General features: G+C 41.7%; 1 protein-coding gene across 2 annotated transcripts; it reads right to left on the reverse strand.

Annotated features, from left to right (window-relative positions):
• Window positions 1-255: 255 nt before the first annotated feature.
• ZSCAN23 (zinc finger and SCAN domain containing 23) lies at window positions 256-8,763 on the reverse strand. 2 transcript variants are annotated; one of them, XM_004387081.2, is made up of 4 exons: window positions 8,660-8,763; window positions 2,649-3,132; window positions 2,259-2,406; window positions 256-899 (listed from the first exon to the last, which is right to left on the reverse strand). In XM_004387081.2, exons 2-4 carry the CDS (start codon window positions 3,054-3,056, stop codon window positions 286-288), a joined length of 1,170 nt encoding a protein of 389 aa, XP_004387138.1. In that variant the 5' UTR covers window positions 3,057-3,132; window positions 8,660-8,763; the 3' UTR covers window positions 256-285. The 2 variants fall into 2 exon arrangements, with proteins under 2 accessions (XP_004387138.1, XP_023597176.1); XM_023741408.1 differs by lacking the exon at window positions 8,660-8,763 and having other exon boundaries at window positions 2,649-3,193.
• Window positions 8,764-13,931: the final 5,168 nt, after the last annotated feature.

Genomic DNA, 13,931 nt, shown 5'->3' on the forward strand with positions numbered 1-13,931 from the left:
CATCTATAGTATAAATTATGATAAAGTCAAAACAAGAAACAATATTCAGTATGGCAAAGCTACTGATGTCACTACCAACAGAGAACTTGACAGATGCATTTCAAGGTATTATTACGTTTTTGTCACTATAAGAGTAAGGGCATTTTCACTGGCTTTCCCTGGAACTTTTCACGCTGGATGATTAAAGTATTACTGTTCCCTCAGGGACAAAATAAGCAGCAGTATCCCTGCTACCTTGCCTAATGGTCTGACATCAGGAAATTTTGCCCTACCTGTTCCAAGGAGTTAGCTGGCTTCAGTTGCAGGATGGACTTTCCGATGCTGAATGAGGTTACAGTGATAAATGAAGTTCTTGCCACATGCTTCGCATTCATAAGGTCTTTCTCCAGTGTGAATTCTCTGATGCTTAATGAGGACAGAACGTCGACTAAAACTCTTGCTGCACTGATTGCACTGGTAAGGTTTTTCCCCGGTGTGGATTCTGAGGTGATGAAAAAGCCCAGCGTTCTGGCTGAAAGCTTTGCCACAAATGCTACACTGGTAACGCTTCTCACCGGTGTGGAGTCTCTGATGCTGAAACAGGCCTGACCGCTGGCTGAAGGCCCGCCCACACTCATCACATTCATAGGGCTTCTCCCCCGTATGCGTTCTCTGGTGCTCGATAAGAATGGAATTCTGGGTGAAACTTTTCCCACATTCACCACAGATATAGGGTCGCTCCACTGAAGAGCTTATCCGCTGCCTTTCCAATCTGCCCTCATTGTCACCATTGTCTCCACATTCAGGGACCTGAGGAATATCACCATTTAGTTTTCCAGGTACTTCCACAAGACATTTCATTTCTTTAGAAATCTTCCTCTTTGGGGCTAACTCCACATCCCAAGTCCCAGCCTTGCCATCTGAAATAGTAAATGGGTAACATGCATGTTATCTTTCCAAAGACAAAAGGGGGGAAAAAAAAAAGTGGCTAGGGTAACCTGTGAAAGGAGACAAATAACTACTTTTTATGTTTATTTTCCTCACTTTAAAACAATTATACATGGACTTCTCTCCGTTTCAGGGAGAAGAAATGCTTTATTGAAACTGCTTGTTTAATTGTCTGCCTTTCCCATCAGACTGTAACACCATGAGGGCAGAAACCATTTTTGCTTTGTTCATCACTATATCTCCAGTACCTACCACAGTGCCTGGCATAAAAAAAAAAAAACTGCTGTCAAGTCGATTCCAACTCATGGCGACACCATGTGTTGCAGAGTAGAGCTGCTCCATTGGGTTTTCAAGACTGTGACCTTTCAGAAGCAGATTGCCAGGCCTTTCTTCCAAGATGTCTTTGGATGGGTTCATTCCAAATCTAAACCCACTGTCACCAAGTTGATTCCAACTCACAGCGACCCTATAGGACAGAGTAGAACTGTCCCATAGGATTTCTAAGGCTGTAAATCTTTACAGAAGCACAGACTGCCACATCTTTCTCCCGTGGAGCAGCTGGTGGGTTTACACTGCTGACCTTCTGGTTAGCAGACAAGAGCTTTAACCACTGCATAACCAGGGCTCATGGGTGGGTTCAAACTGCCAACCTTTTGGTTAGTAGTTGAGCTTTCAATCATTTACGCCACCCAGAGATTCCTGCCTGGTATGTTGTGTTGCTGTTGGGTGCTGTAGAGTCAAGGCTCCAAACCAGTTCATTCCGGTTGGAACCCCTGCTGGGAATTCGCATTTCCACCCCAGATATACTGAATCAGAATCTACAGTTTAACAAACTCCCCAGCTGATTCTTATTCAGAATCTACAGTTTAATAAGCTCCCCAGGTGATTCTTACATACATATATACACATAAGAATTCTTATATGCATATACATATATATGTATACAAGAATCACCTGGACATTGTGTTAAAATGTGGATTCTGATTCAGTATATCTGGGATGGAAATGCAAATTCTCAGCAGGGGTTCAAACTGAGATGAACCAGTTCAAAGCCCGGTGTAGAGTCAATTCTGACTTAAAGTGAGCCTATACGACAGAGCACAACTGCCTCAAAGGGCTTCCTAGGCTGAAATCTTTATGAAAGCAGATTGCCAGGTCTTTTCTCCCACAGAGCCACTGGTGGGTTTGAACCATCGACCTTTCAGTTAGCAGCCAAGTGCTTAATCACTGCACCACCAGGGCTGTTTATAGTAGACACTAAATAAATATGTTTTGAATTGCTGAACATTAAGGGAATGAGGTAGGCTTCCTGATGAAATTCTAATCCTCACCAGTTTCCTGAACTGGGCACACCTCTTGCAAGTTACACCGAAGCTGCTCTTCCAAGGCTTGGAGCTGGGCACCTGATGACTCCTGGGCTGCTCCTAGAGTTGCCTTCTCCTTCACACATTCTTGCTGTTCATGAGCATGGAATGGGACCTGGTAGAAATAAAGGATAGTTGGGAATCACAGATCAGAGAGGACTTGCAAGGAGGTCTTCTCAGGGTCATCGCACAGGAAAAGAAGGACCAAGAAGCTGGCAAAGAAAAAACAAAGGCAGAGAGATTAAAAGCCTACACCAGATCAAGTCAGACATAAAGGAATCCTCCTCCTCTTCTTGTTACACCAAAACCTCCTATTTGCTTCTATAAGTACAAACCACTGTTCTTCCATCTACCTACCTGCTCTCCTGGCTCATCCAGCTCTCTCTCCAAATCCTCCAGCACAGTCACTGCCTCCTCTCCACTCACAGGGCGGTGTTCTCTCACCCAGGCCTGGAGCTCCTCGGGTAGGATGGTCAGGAACTGCTCCAGCACCAGCAGCTCCAGGATCTGCTCCTTGGTGTGTATCTCCGGTCTGAGCCACTGATGGCAGAGCTCCTGGAGTCTTCGAAGAGCATCCCGGGGCCCAGGTGTTTCCTGATAGCAGAACTGCCTAAAGCGTCTACGAAAGATCTCTCTGGTGTGAGGGCTATTTCTTGGCAGGCCAGGTTCTTGCCCACAGATCTGGTCCTCTTCTTCCTCCTTTACCTTCACTGTGAGAAGTCCCTCCTGCATCTCTGCAATCTGAAGGGCCAAGTCTGTGGCCATTTTGGACCTAACTGTTCAAAAACGAATCTACTCCTGGTAAGTCCCCCTTGATCTTTTCTTCTGGAAGTCCTGAGATCTAAGAAATAGTGTGCAGAAAAGAAAATGTAAAAATGCAGAAAAGCTAATAACAGGCAGGCACTGAGAGTACTTATACCCAAACTCGCCACTTTGTATCATGAAAAGAGAACACTGAATGCATGATTAAAAATAAGGACTAACAAATACTGACACAAGTAATCCAGGATATCTGAATTGTTATGGGGAGAAAAATGGAAAACAACAACAACAAAAAAAAACCAACAATGAAAACAGTTTTACCGAAGGATCATCCTGAATAAAACAGCTCAAACTAATCAGCTTTAATATATTGGGTTTCCATTTGAATGGCAAGATACTCGAATTACAGTAAGTTTTTAGCTGAATAGAGGTAAAACAGGCACTTTGGACCCTAACAGTCACAGATGACACTAAGAATCAAGGAGAAAAGGGGGGAAAAATAGAGGAGGGAAGGAAAGTAAAGAAGCTAAAAAGACAGAATGAGAGTGAAAGAAATGTACTTGGGGAGGACAGGCAGAGTCCCTCCAATTAAGTGAAGTGTGGGGGAGACAGACCTATGTTTGGACTTATGTGGAAGATCTGGGATTGAGACATGATTTTTCAGGTACTCCCTCTTCAGTTTCAGGCTTCATGGTTTGAGCCTCAGCCTCCTCATCTGTAAAATCCAAAAAACAAAACAAAAAAACCAAACCCACTGCCATGGAGTTGATTCTGACTCATAGCAACCCTATAGGATAGAGTAGAACTGCCCCACAGGGTTTCCAAGGAGCAGCTAGTGGACTTTTGGCTAGCAGTCGAGCTCTTAACCACTGTGCCACCAGGGCTCCATCTGTAAAATAAAAAACAGAAAACCAAACCCGTTGCCATCAAGTCAATTCCGACTCATAGTGACCCTACAGGACAGAGCTGAGCTGCCCCATAGAGTTTCCAAGGAGTGCCTGATGGATTCCAACTGCTGACCTTTTGGTTAGCAGCCATAGCACTTAACCACTATGCCACCAGGGTTTCCATCTGTAAAACACAAATTCGAAAAACAACACTGCCTATCTTTCTAGGTTAATACATGTAAAGATCAAATGAGATCATGGATAAAGAACACAAGCTGGTAGCTTGGTAAACTCTAACATATTATAAATTACCACTATTGTTATTTTTCCTATAAATGTTACTGAAAGATTAAATGAATCTTCCCAGTGATCTAAACACTAAGGCAAAAGAATCAAAGTAGTCAGGTGGAGTGGTCTTGCCTCAAAGACATTAAAATAAAGTAAATATTAATTCTAATACTTCAAAACAGGGATAAAGTTTGCAACCTCATTGAAGTTCCCTGAGGGTGGAGCGTGGGCAATTGTATGTAAAATAAAAACTATTGCCAATAAAAAGACAAATGTCTCTGTTTGGATTAAATTGTGTCCCCTAAAAATGTGTGTCAATTTGGCTAAGCCATGATTCCTAGTATTGTGTGATTTTCCACCATTTTGTCATCTGATGTGATTTTCCTATGTGTTGTAAATCGTATCTCTATGATGTTAATGAGGCAGGATTAGAGGCAGTTATGTTAATGAGGCAGGACTCAATCTACAAAATTAGGCTGTATCTTGAGCCAATCTCTTTTGAGATATAAAAGAGAGATGCGAGCAGATAGACAAAGGGACCTCATGCCACCAAGAATGAAGAACCAAGAGGGGAGCACATCCTTTGGACCCGGGGTCCCTGCACTGAAAAACTCCTAAACCAGGGCAAGATTATTGACAAGAACTTTTCCTCCAGAGCCAACAGAGAGAGAAAGCCTTCCCCTGGAGCTGGCACCCTGAAATCAGACTTCTAGCCTCCTAGACTGTGAGAGAATAAATTTCTCTTTGTTAAAGTCAATCCACTGTGGTTATTTCTGTTATAGCAGCACTAGATAACTAAGACAGTATTTGACTACTTAAAGCTTATGAACAGGGAGAGTTGTTGTTTTCAGGTCAATTCCCACTCATGGCAACCCCACGTGTGCAGAGTAGAATTGCTCCATATGGTTTTCAAGGCTGTTACCTTCCAGAAGCATGAAGGCAATTTTCTAAAATAAAAATAATTATGCAAACTAATGATTGCTAAGCACCATTCTTGGGAAGAGGCTTTCAAACTTTTTTGACCAGGATACTCAGTAAGAAATATTTTATATTGTGACCCATATTTATGTGTATATGAATGTATAAGTTTGTGCATGTGTGAGATATACACACACAAACAACTGAAGCAAAAATTTCATAGAACACTATTTATACTTACTTTATGTAGCATACTGCTATGGATTGAATTGTGTCCCCCCAAAAATGTATTGTAAATCCTAACCTCTATACCTGTGGTTATAATCCCATTTGGGAATGGGTTTTGTTACATTAATGAGACAGTATCAGTTTAGGGCATTCTAAGACGTGGAAATCCATTGGAGGTTTTGAGCAGAGAAACAAAATTTTACTTACATTTTAAAAGCGTAATTCTGGTTGCTGTGAAAAAAACAGACTTTGGGGGAAAGGTGGAGACAATTAAGAGACTATGGCAATAATCCAGGGGAGAGATGATGATCATTTAAACGATGGTGAGCTGAGTTTGCTCTAGAGTGAGAAAGTTTCGGGGTACAAATATCAAACAGGTAAATTAAGAATACATGCTCTCACATTATTTGATTAACCTAGCATGGGTTCAAAGGATTAAATAGCCACTCATGCTCTCTTTTTTCAACCTTCTAGGTCCCTGGAAAAAATAGAGTCTTTTTCCTATTTGGTAACCCCCTTGATTTCAAGTTAAAAGGTTTTCTATTCATAGACAATGCAGCTGATGCTTTGAGCTCTGCCCATAGGAAATCTCAGTCCAGCCATTTTCTAGTATGTGGCGTCTCAAATCTTTACTCAGTTTCACTAAGAATAATTTCTCTCTTTTCTGTGTATATCCTGAGTTCCCTTTTGCTTTCCTTCCCAATTTTGCTTTTATCTGGTGACCTGAATACCCAGGTCCTCCACTCTAGACTAGGCCATACTAGTTCTCTTTGAACCCATTTGTCTAAAAGGGTCCCTAAGATTTTATAACCTTGCCCTACTGGTCACTAGCACAGAGTTATTAATTTCTCATTCAGGATCACTACCCCATTGTATATGCTGGGTATGTAACTAGCATAATAATATTCTCTACCTTTAAAAAAATACATCTTCATTTTAAGTTGTTTTTTCCTTGAGACAAGGCAAGCCCAACACCCCTAAATCTACCATCATTCTCATGGAGAGATGCTCTTTACCCAGGATACACATGTAGGTGAAGACTAGTACACAATGCAAATGTGCTTTAATCATAATTCAACCCCTCCACCACCACCATTCTCGCCTCTGCTGTCACCATCAATGCCTCCCCACTGCTTACTGGGCGAATTCCAAACTCCCCAGTCTGGCTCAACACCAGTCAGACCTCTAGCTTCCATTGCCTGGCCCTACTCTTATGTTCCTCTAGTCTGCGTGCAAAAACCCTCAGCTCCAGTTAGACTATTCTCACTATTTTTTAATCAGGCTTTTTTTAATCCCTGCTCTGTGTCCTTGGTCTTACATTCTTTATTTATTCAAACCCTACCCAACCTGTGCAGTTTGATTCAAATCTCACATTCTGTCTCAAGTCTTCCTCATTTATTCCAGCCTGCCCACTTCTTCCTTCCAGCTCTTATATCCCCTGCTGTCTGACCTCTACCTTTTACCCGTAGTCACAATCTATCTTTCGCTTTTACTTTTCACAATTTTTTTTAAAATCCAAAAAATATAGAGGAATATAGAATTCCTGCACCAAGTCCTACACCAGAAATAGCCACTGTCAAAGATTGGAATCTATGCTTTCAGACATTTTCTAGGCATATACAGTCATTCATATACACACAGAGTTGATAAAGGCCCATATTTTTTCCTATGCATGTAAGTAGGAGGTAGTATGAGGTAACAGGGAACACAGACAGGCAGATCTGGCTGTAAATTCTAACAATGTGATCTTCGCCAAGTTACTTAATTGATTTTTCTGAGCCTCAATCTCTTCATGAATGAAATGAGGATGGTAACTACCTTGCAAAGTTGAAAACAGTAAATGAGATAATGCATATAAAGTGGTTTTTCACAAAACCTGGCACATAATGAACATGCAAGTTAATCACCTTTTAATGAGGTTATGTATGCTTTTTGGTACAATGATGGCTTAATCAATAGTTGCTACCTTCCCTCAGGGCCAGGTCGTGTTGTAAAACACACACACATACACACACACACACTCTGACAGACATATATGTCTTCAGATATATACAAAAACCAAAAACCAAACCCACCGTTGCTGAGTCGATTCTGACTCATAGTGACCCCATAAAGTTTCCAAGGAGTGCATGGTGGATTTAAACTGCCGACCTTTTGGCTAGCAGCCATAGCACTTAACCACTACACCACCAGGGTTTCCTTCAGATATACACTCGTCTCTAATCTTAAAATGATAAGTAGAAGCCCAGACTACTGGGATCCAAAGAGGGGTAGGACCTGATTCAAGTGAGTGAAGTAACTTTCTGGGTTGTGCCTATAAAACTAATACTGAAGCAGAGAGCAGAGTCAGCATAGCAAAGTTTTAAGAAAATGGACTCTAGAGCCAAAATGCATGGACGTGAATCCTGACTACACCCATTACAGGCTGTATGATCCTGGGCAAGTTACTTAACCTCATGTTCTTCTTCAGTGTAAAAAAGGGGGCGGGGAGTGACAAGTAGCAACAGTGCCTGTCTCATAGAGTTATCACCTCAATAGGTTAATATTTGGGAAATGCTTAGAACACTGATTGGCTGGCACATTGTTGTTGTGGTTAGGTACTGTCAAGAGGTACCGACCCTATAGACAGAGCAGAACTGCCCCATAGGGTTTCCAAGAAGCATGAGCTGCTGGTGGATTTGAATTCTCAACCTTTTGGTTAGCACCCATAGCACTTAACCACTACGCCACCAGAGCTCCTTGGCTGGCACGTAGTGATTTTTTTTTTTTAAACAAACATTTACATGGCTGGCACACGGTGCTATGTAATATTTGTTTAAAAAAATCAACATAGGCGGCAAAAGCTATATGTACAAATTAAGAGAGGCTGTGGCACATTATACAGCTATCTCTACTCATCGTTTAAAAAAGGCCACAGTTGAGAAAGTCAGACGTCGGAAAATACAAATATTCCTCGATACCAAATCTATTCGGATCCTAAGATGAGGATGGGGAGAGTTCACAGGGGCACCAGTACAGGGGCAGAGTAGCTGAAGGGCTCAGGAATAGACGAAAGGGGATGGAGAGGAAGAGAAAGTCTGCTTTCTTTTTTTTTTTTTTTTTTTATGAAATAAGGCCCTTCCAGGCTCCGGGCAGCCTTCTTCTCATCGTTTTGGCCAAACCCTGGCCAAGAAGTCCCCGCCGCCCTCTCCCCACACTCAGTCCGGGGTCGCAGCACACACCGCCCTTCCGAAGGCATTCGGCGACAGGTCCCGGCCCTTCAGAAGCCTGGACTCCGAAGCTCACCGAAGCATCCGTGAAATGACAGGCCAGCTGGCCCGATCGCGCCACCTCTAAATCCTTGACAACCGCAACCGAGGGAAAGATAAAACTACAAAGGCCGGAAGTGCGTCATAGCGCCCGGCTCTCCCGCAGACCAGGGGTTCTGGCCGCGTTCCTTCTAGGAACCCCGGAGGTTTCCACATCTCTGTGGTCGTCTAGCATTATTCTCGTTCTCTTGAAACAAGCAAACAAAAGAACACTGCCGTGGAGTCGATTCTGACTCACAGCGACCCTGTAGGGCAGAGTAGAACTGCCCCACAGGGTTTCAAGGCTGTAATCTATATGAAAGTTGACTGCCACAGCTTTCTCCCGAAGACCAGCTAGTGACCTTTCCGTTAGCAGCCAAGCGCTTAACCACTGCGCAACCAGTGCTCCTAGTCCCTCTCGAGGTGTAGCGGAAGGGCATAGAGGTTTCCACGTTGTTGCGTTGTTACATGCTCTCCAGTCGGTTCAGCTCAGAGCGACCTTATGTATAACAGATGAAACGTTGCCCTGTCCTGTGCCATCCTCACAATAGTAGGTATGTTTGAACACATCTTGTTGAGGGTCTTCCTGTTTTTCACTGACCTTCTACACACATTAACTCATTTACTCCACATAACAACCCTGTGAGTTAGGTACAATTATCCCATTTTCCAGATGAGGAAACTGAGGCACATTCCTGCAAAGAAAGGCTCCTCTCCATTTTTATTACAATAAACTCATGGATTGTTTTTAAATTTAGTGTTATACTCAATTACTGTCATTATTTTGATGCTCAAAATATTAATTTGATGCTCAAATTTGGTCAGCGGGAGCTCCTTCAAGCTGGTATCTATGTCGTTTTGGCATGTCCTCATCAGTTTTTGTGCACTTTCTTACTTTCTCGCACAAGATATTCCGGGCTCATTTTGTGCTTTCCCTGCCCTAGACAAGACATCAGTCATTGCTCCGTGAAATCATGGTTCCTTTTTGCGGGGAAAGGTATATAGAAACCAAGACCTTGGTTCTGGGCAGTAGATAAGCTCATTGCTACTGGGATATGCTTCTACGCTCTGTTAGTGAACAAGAGCTGAGAAACATATATGGGTATATGTGTACGCGTGTGCGTGTACCTTATAGGACAGAGCTCCATAGGTTTCCAAGCTGTAATCTTTACGCAACGAGATTGCCACATCTTTCTGGAGTGCTGATGAGTTCCAACCTCAGATCTTTCAGTTAGCAGCTGAGCACTTAACCACTGTGCCACCAGGGCTCTTGTGTGTGTGTATATGTATTTTAAATCAAGATTTTATAGGATACCTCTAATTCAAATACAAATCTACAGAATCCTTCATTTTCATCATTGCATATTTGTTTTTCCTTTTTCCCAAAGTGAAACCCTTGTCCCCAACAACATCAATATATTCATTTAATTTGCTGTATTTTATGAGAAAAATAGTTTCAGTATCACTAGCAACAACACACCTACTGAGTAAAGTTTCAAATTTCTTTGCCGTTTTATTTGTTCTTGGATTATATCCTCTTAAGGGAGTATAGTCAGAGTACTGTGTACATACCTTATTCGAATTTTTTTGTTAGGTTATGTTATAAATTTGACATGCAGTTAAGAACATTTGTGTCTGTTTGTATTCAATTTCAGAGTTTGCTTTCCTTTCATCCCTTTTTATTACCTTCTTCAACACGCAAAACATTTACTTCAAAATAAAATTATATAAAATGGTGCATTCAGAGTCATTTTGCTCCCATGCCTAACTCCTTTACCCTAGATATGTACTCATGCCCCATTTTCATTAGTTTTTCTATCCCTACAAGTGGAGCCCTGGTGGTGCAGTGGTTAAGAGCTCAGCTGCTAACCAAAAGGTTGGCAGTTTGAATCCACCAGCCACTCCTTGGAAATCCTATGGGGCAGTTCTACTCTGTCTTGTAGGATCACTATGAGTCAGAATCCACTTGGTGACAATCGGTTTGGTTTGGTTTATGCCTACAAGTTATCATATTATATACACGTTTGCACCTTGCTTTATCACCTAACAGAATAACCTGGAAATAATTCTAATCATTCTAAACAGGCTCAAAGAAATCTTCCACTTTTTTTTAACAGCTGCATAGTACTGGATGTTCCATAATTAATCAACTAGTCTCCCAGGGGTAGGCTTTTATTTCCAATCTTTTGTTTTAACGAATAATGATACAAGAACAATGAGGGGGGGTGGGTAAGAGAGGTGTGTGTCTTTGAAGGGGCTGGATCATTGTGCACTCTCAACAGCAATATGTGAAGAGTTCCTGTTTTCCCATGGCCTCACCAATAGTATGTTTTCAGGCTTTTGAATTTTGCCAACGTGATAGGTCATTAAACATTTCTTAAGGAACTACAAACCCAGTGCTGAAATTCCTGCTAAAAATGTATTCACAGTGCCAACTGTTGGCAAGGATTATGGAGCAATGGGGATCCTCAGACACTGCTGGTGAGAATGTAAATTGGTAAAATGATTTTGGAAAACTCTTTGGTATATCTACTAAAGTTGAACATACCACAAATTCTATGACCCAGCAGTTTCATTTCCCAGTTATATAGCCACCAGATGTGCATTTAAAGACATGTCTTAGCAGCACTTTTGGTGATAGCTTTAAACTGCAAACAACCCAAATGTCCATTAACAGAATGGATGTAAAAATTGAAGTATATTCACACAGTGGAATGCTATGCAAATGAAAAATATGCAGCAACAAGCCACAGTGATAAATTTCACAAACATAGTGAAAGAATACATACATAGTTCATGATTTCATTTACAAAAAGTTCAAAACAGGCAAAATTATTCTCTGGTGTTACAACTCACAACAGGGAGGAGGAAAGGAGTAAAATTTGGGAGGGAGTACAAGTGGGCCTTCTGGGGAACAAGCAGTATTCCATTTCTTGACGGTGGTGGTGGTTATGTGGGTGGTTTCACTTTGTGATATTTCATTTAGCTGTACAACTATGATTTGTGAACCTTTATATATGTGTATTTCAATGAAGTTTTTTAAAAAATTCTAATCACTCATTTTACAATTAAAGAAATCAAGGCTCAGAGAAATGAGGTGCATTGCTGAGGTTATTGACCTAAAATTATCATACAAGACATATAATGATAAATATAATTATATAAACACGTTGCCGTTAGGTGCTGTCGAGTTGGCTCCCACTCATAGCGACCCTGTGTACAACAGAATGAAACACTGCTCGGTCCTGCATCATCCTCACAATCATTGCTATGTTTGAGCCCGTTGTTACAGCCACCATGTCAATCCATCTCATTGAGGGTCTTCCTGTTTGCTGACCCTTTACTTTACCAAGCATGACTGTTGGCTATGTTTGAGCCCACTGTTGCAATCCATCTCATTGACTGTCTTAGTCACCTAGTGCTGCTGTAACAGAATACCACAAATGGATGGCTTTAACAAAGAGAAATTTATTTTCTCACAGTCCAACAGGCTACAAGTCTAAATTCAGGGTGTCAGCTCCAGGGGAAGGGTTTGTCTCTCTGTCGGCCTTCTCATCAATCTTTACTTGGTCTGGGAGCATCTCAGCGTAGGAACCTCAGGTCCAAAGCACGCGCTCTGTTCCCGGTGCTTCTTTCTTGGTTGTATGAGGTCCCCATGTCTCTCTGCTCGCTTCTCTCTTTTATATCTCAGAAGAGATTGGCTTAAGACACTACCTAACCTTGTAGACCTCATCAGTATAACTGCTGTTAATCCATCTTATTACATCACAGTGATAGCATTTACAACACATAGGGACAATCATACAATACTGGGAATCATGACCTAGCCAAGTTGACAGATATTTTTGGGGGACAAAATTTAATCCATGACATTGAGGGTCTTCCTCTTTTTCACTGACCCTCTGTTTTACCAAGCATGATGTCCTTCCCCAGGGAATGGTCCGTCCTGATAACAAGTCCAAAGTATGTGAGATGAAGTCTTGCCATCCTCGATTCCAAGGAGCACTCTGGCTGTACTTCTTCCAAGACAGACTTGTTGGTTCTTCTGGCAGTCAATGGTGTAGTCAGTATTCTTCAACAATGCCATAATTCAAAGGCATCAATTCTTCTTCGGTCTTCCTAGTCATTGTCCAGCTTTTCCATGCGTATGAGGCGACTGAATATACCGTGGCTTGGGGCAGGCACACCTTAGTCCTCAAAGTGACATCTTTGCTTTTTAACACTTTAAAGAGGTCTTTTGCAGCAGATTTGCCCAATGCAATACATCGTTTGATTTCTTGACTGCTGCTTCCATGGGAATTGATTGTGGATCCAAGTAAAATTAAATCCTTGACAACTTCAATATTTTCTCCATTTATCATGATGTTGCTTACCAGTCCAGTTGTGAGGATTTCTGTTTTATTTATGTTGTGGTGTAATCCATACTGGAGGCTGTAGTCTTTGATCTTCATCAGTGAGTGCTTCAAGTCATCTTCACTTTTAGCAAGCAAGTCTGTGTCATCTGCATATCACAGGTTGTTAAATGAATCTTCCTCCAAACTTGATGCCATGTTCTTCTTCATATAGTCCAGCTTCTTGGATTATGTGCTCAGCATACAGATTGAATAAGTATGGTGAAAGGATACAATCCTGATGTACAACTTTCCTGACTTTAAATCATGAAGTAGTCCCTTGTTCTGTTCGAATGAGTGCATTTTGGTCTATGTACAGGCTCCTCATGAGCACAGTTAAGTGTTCTAGAATCTCCATTCTTCTCAATGTTATCCATAATTTGTTATGATCTACATAGTTGAATGCCTTTGCATAGTCCATAAAACACAGGTAAGCATCTTTCTGGTATTCTCTACTTTCAGCCATGATCCATCTGACATCAGCAATGATATCCCTGGTTCCACGTTCTCTTCTGAATCCACCTTGAATTTCTGACAATTCCCTGTTGATGTACTGCTGGAACCGCTTTTGAATGATCTTCAGCAAAATTTTCCTTGTGTGTGATATTAATGATAATGTCTGATAATTTCTGCATTCTGTTGGATCACCTTTCTTTGGAATGGGCACAGATACAGATCTCTTCCAGTCGATTGGCCAGGTAGCTGTCTTCCAAATTTCTTGACATAGACTAGTAAGCACTTCCAGTGCTGCATCCATTTGCTGAAACATCTGAATTGGTACTTGGTCAATTCCTGGAGCCTTGTTCTCGCCATTCCCTTCAGCACAGCTTGGACTTTTTTCTTCAGTACCATTGGTTCTGGATTATATGCTACCTCCTG

This window comes from Trichechus manatus, unplaced genomic scaffold (assembly GCF_000243295.1).
Source record: "Trichechus manatus latirostris isolate Lorelei unplaced genomic scaffold, TriManLat1.0 scaffold00180, whole genome shotgun sequence".
In the NCBI taxonomy this organism is placed as follows: domain Eukaryota; kingdom Metazoa; phylum Chordata; class Mammalia; order Sirenia; family Trichechidae; genus Trichechus; species Trichechus manatus.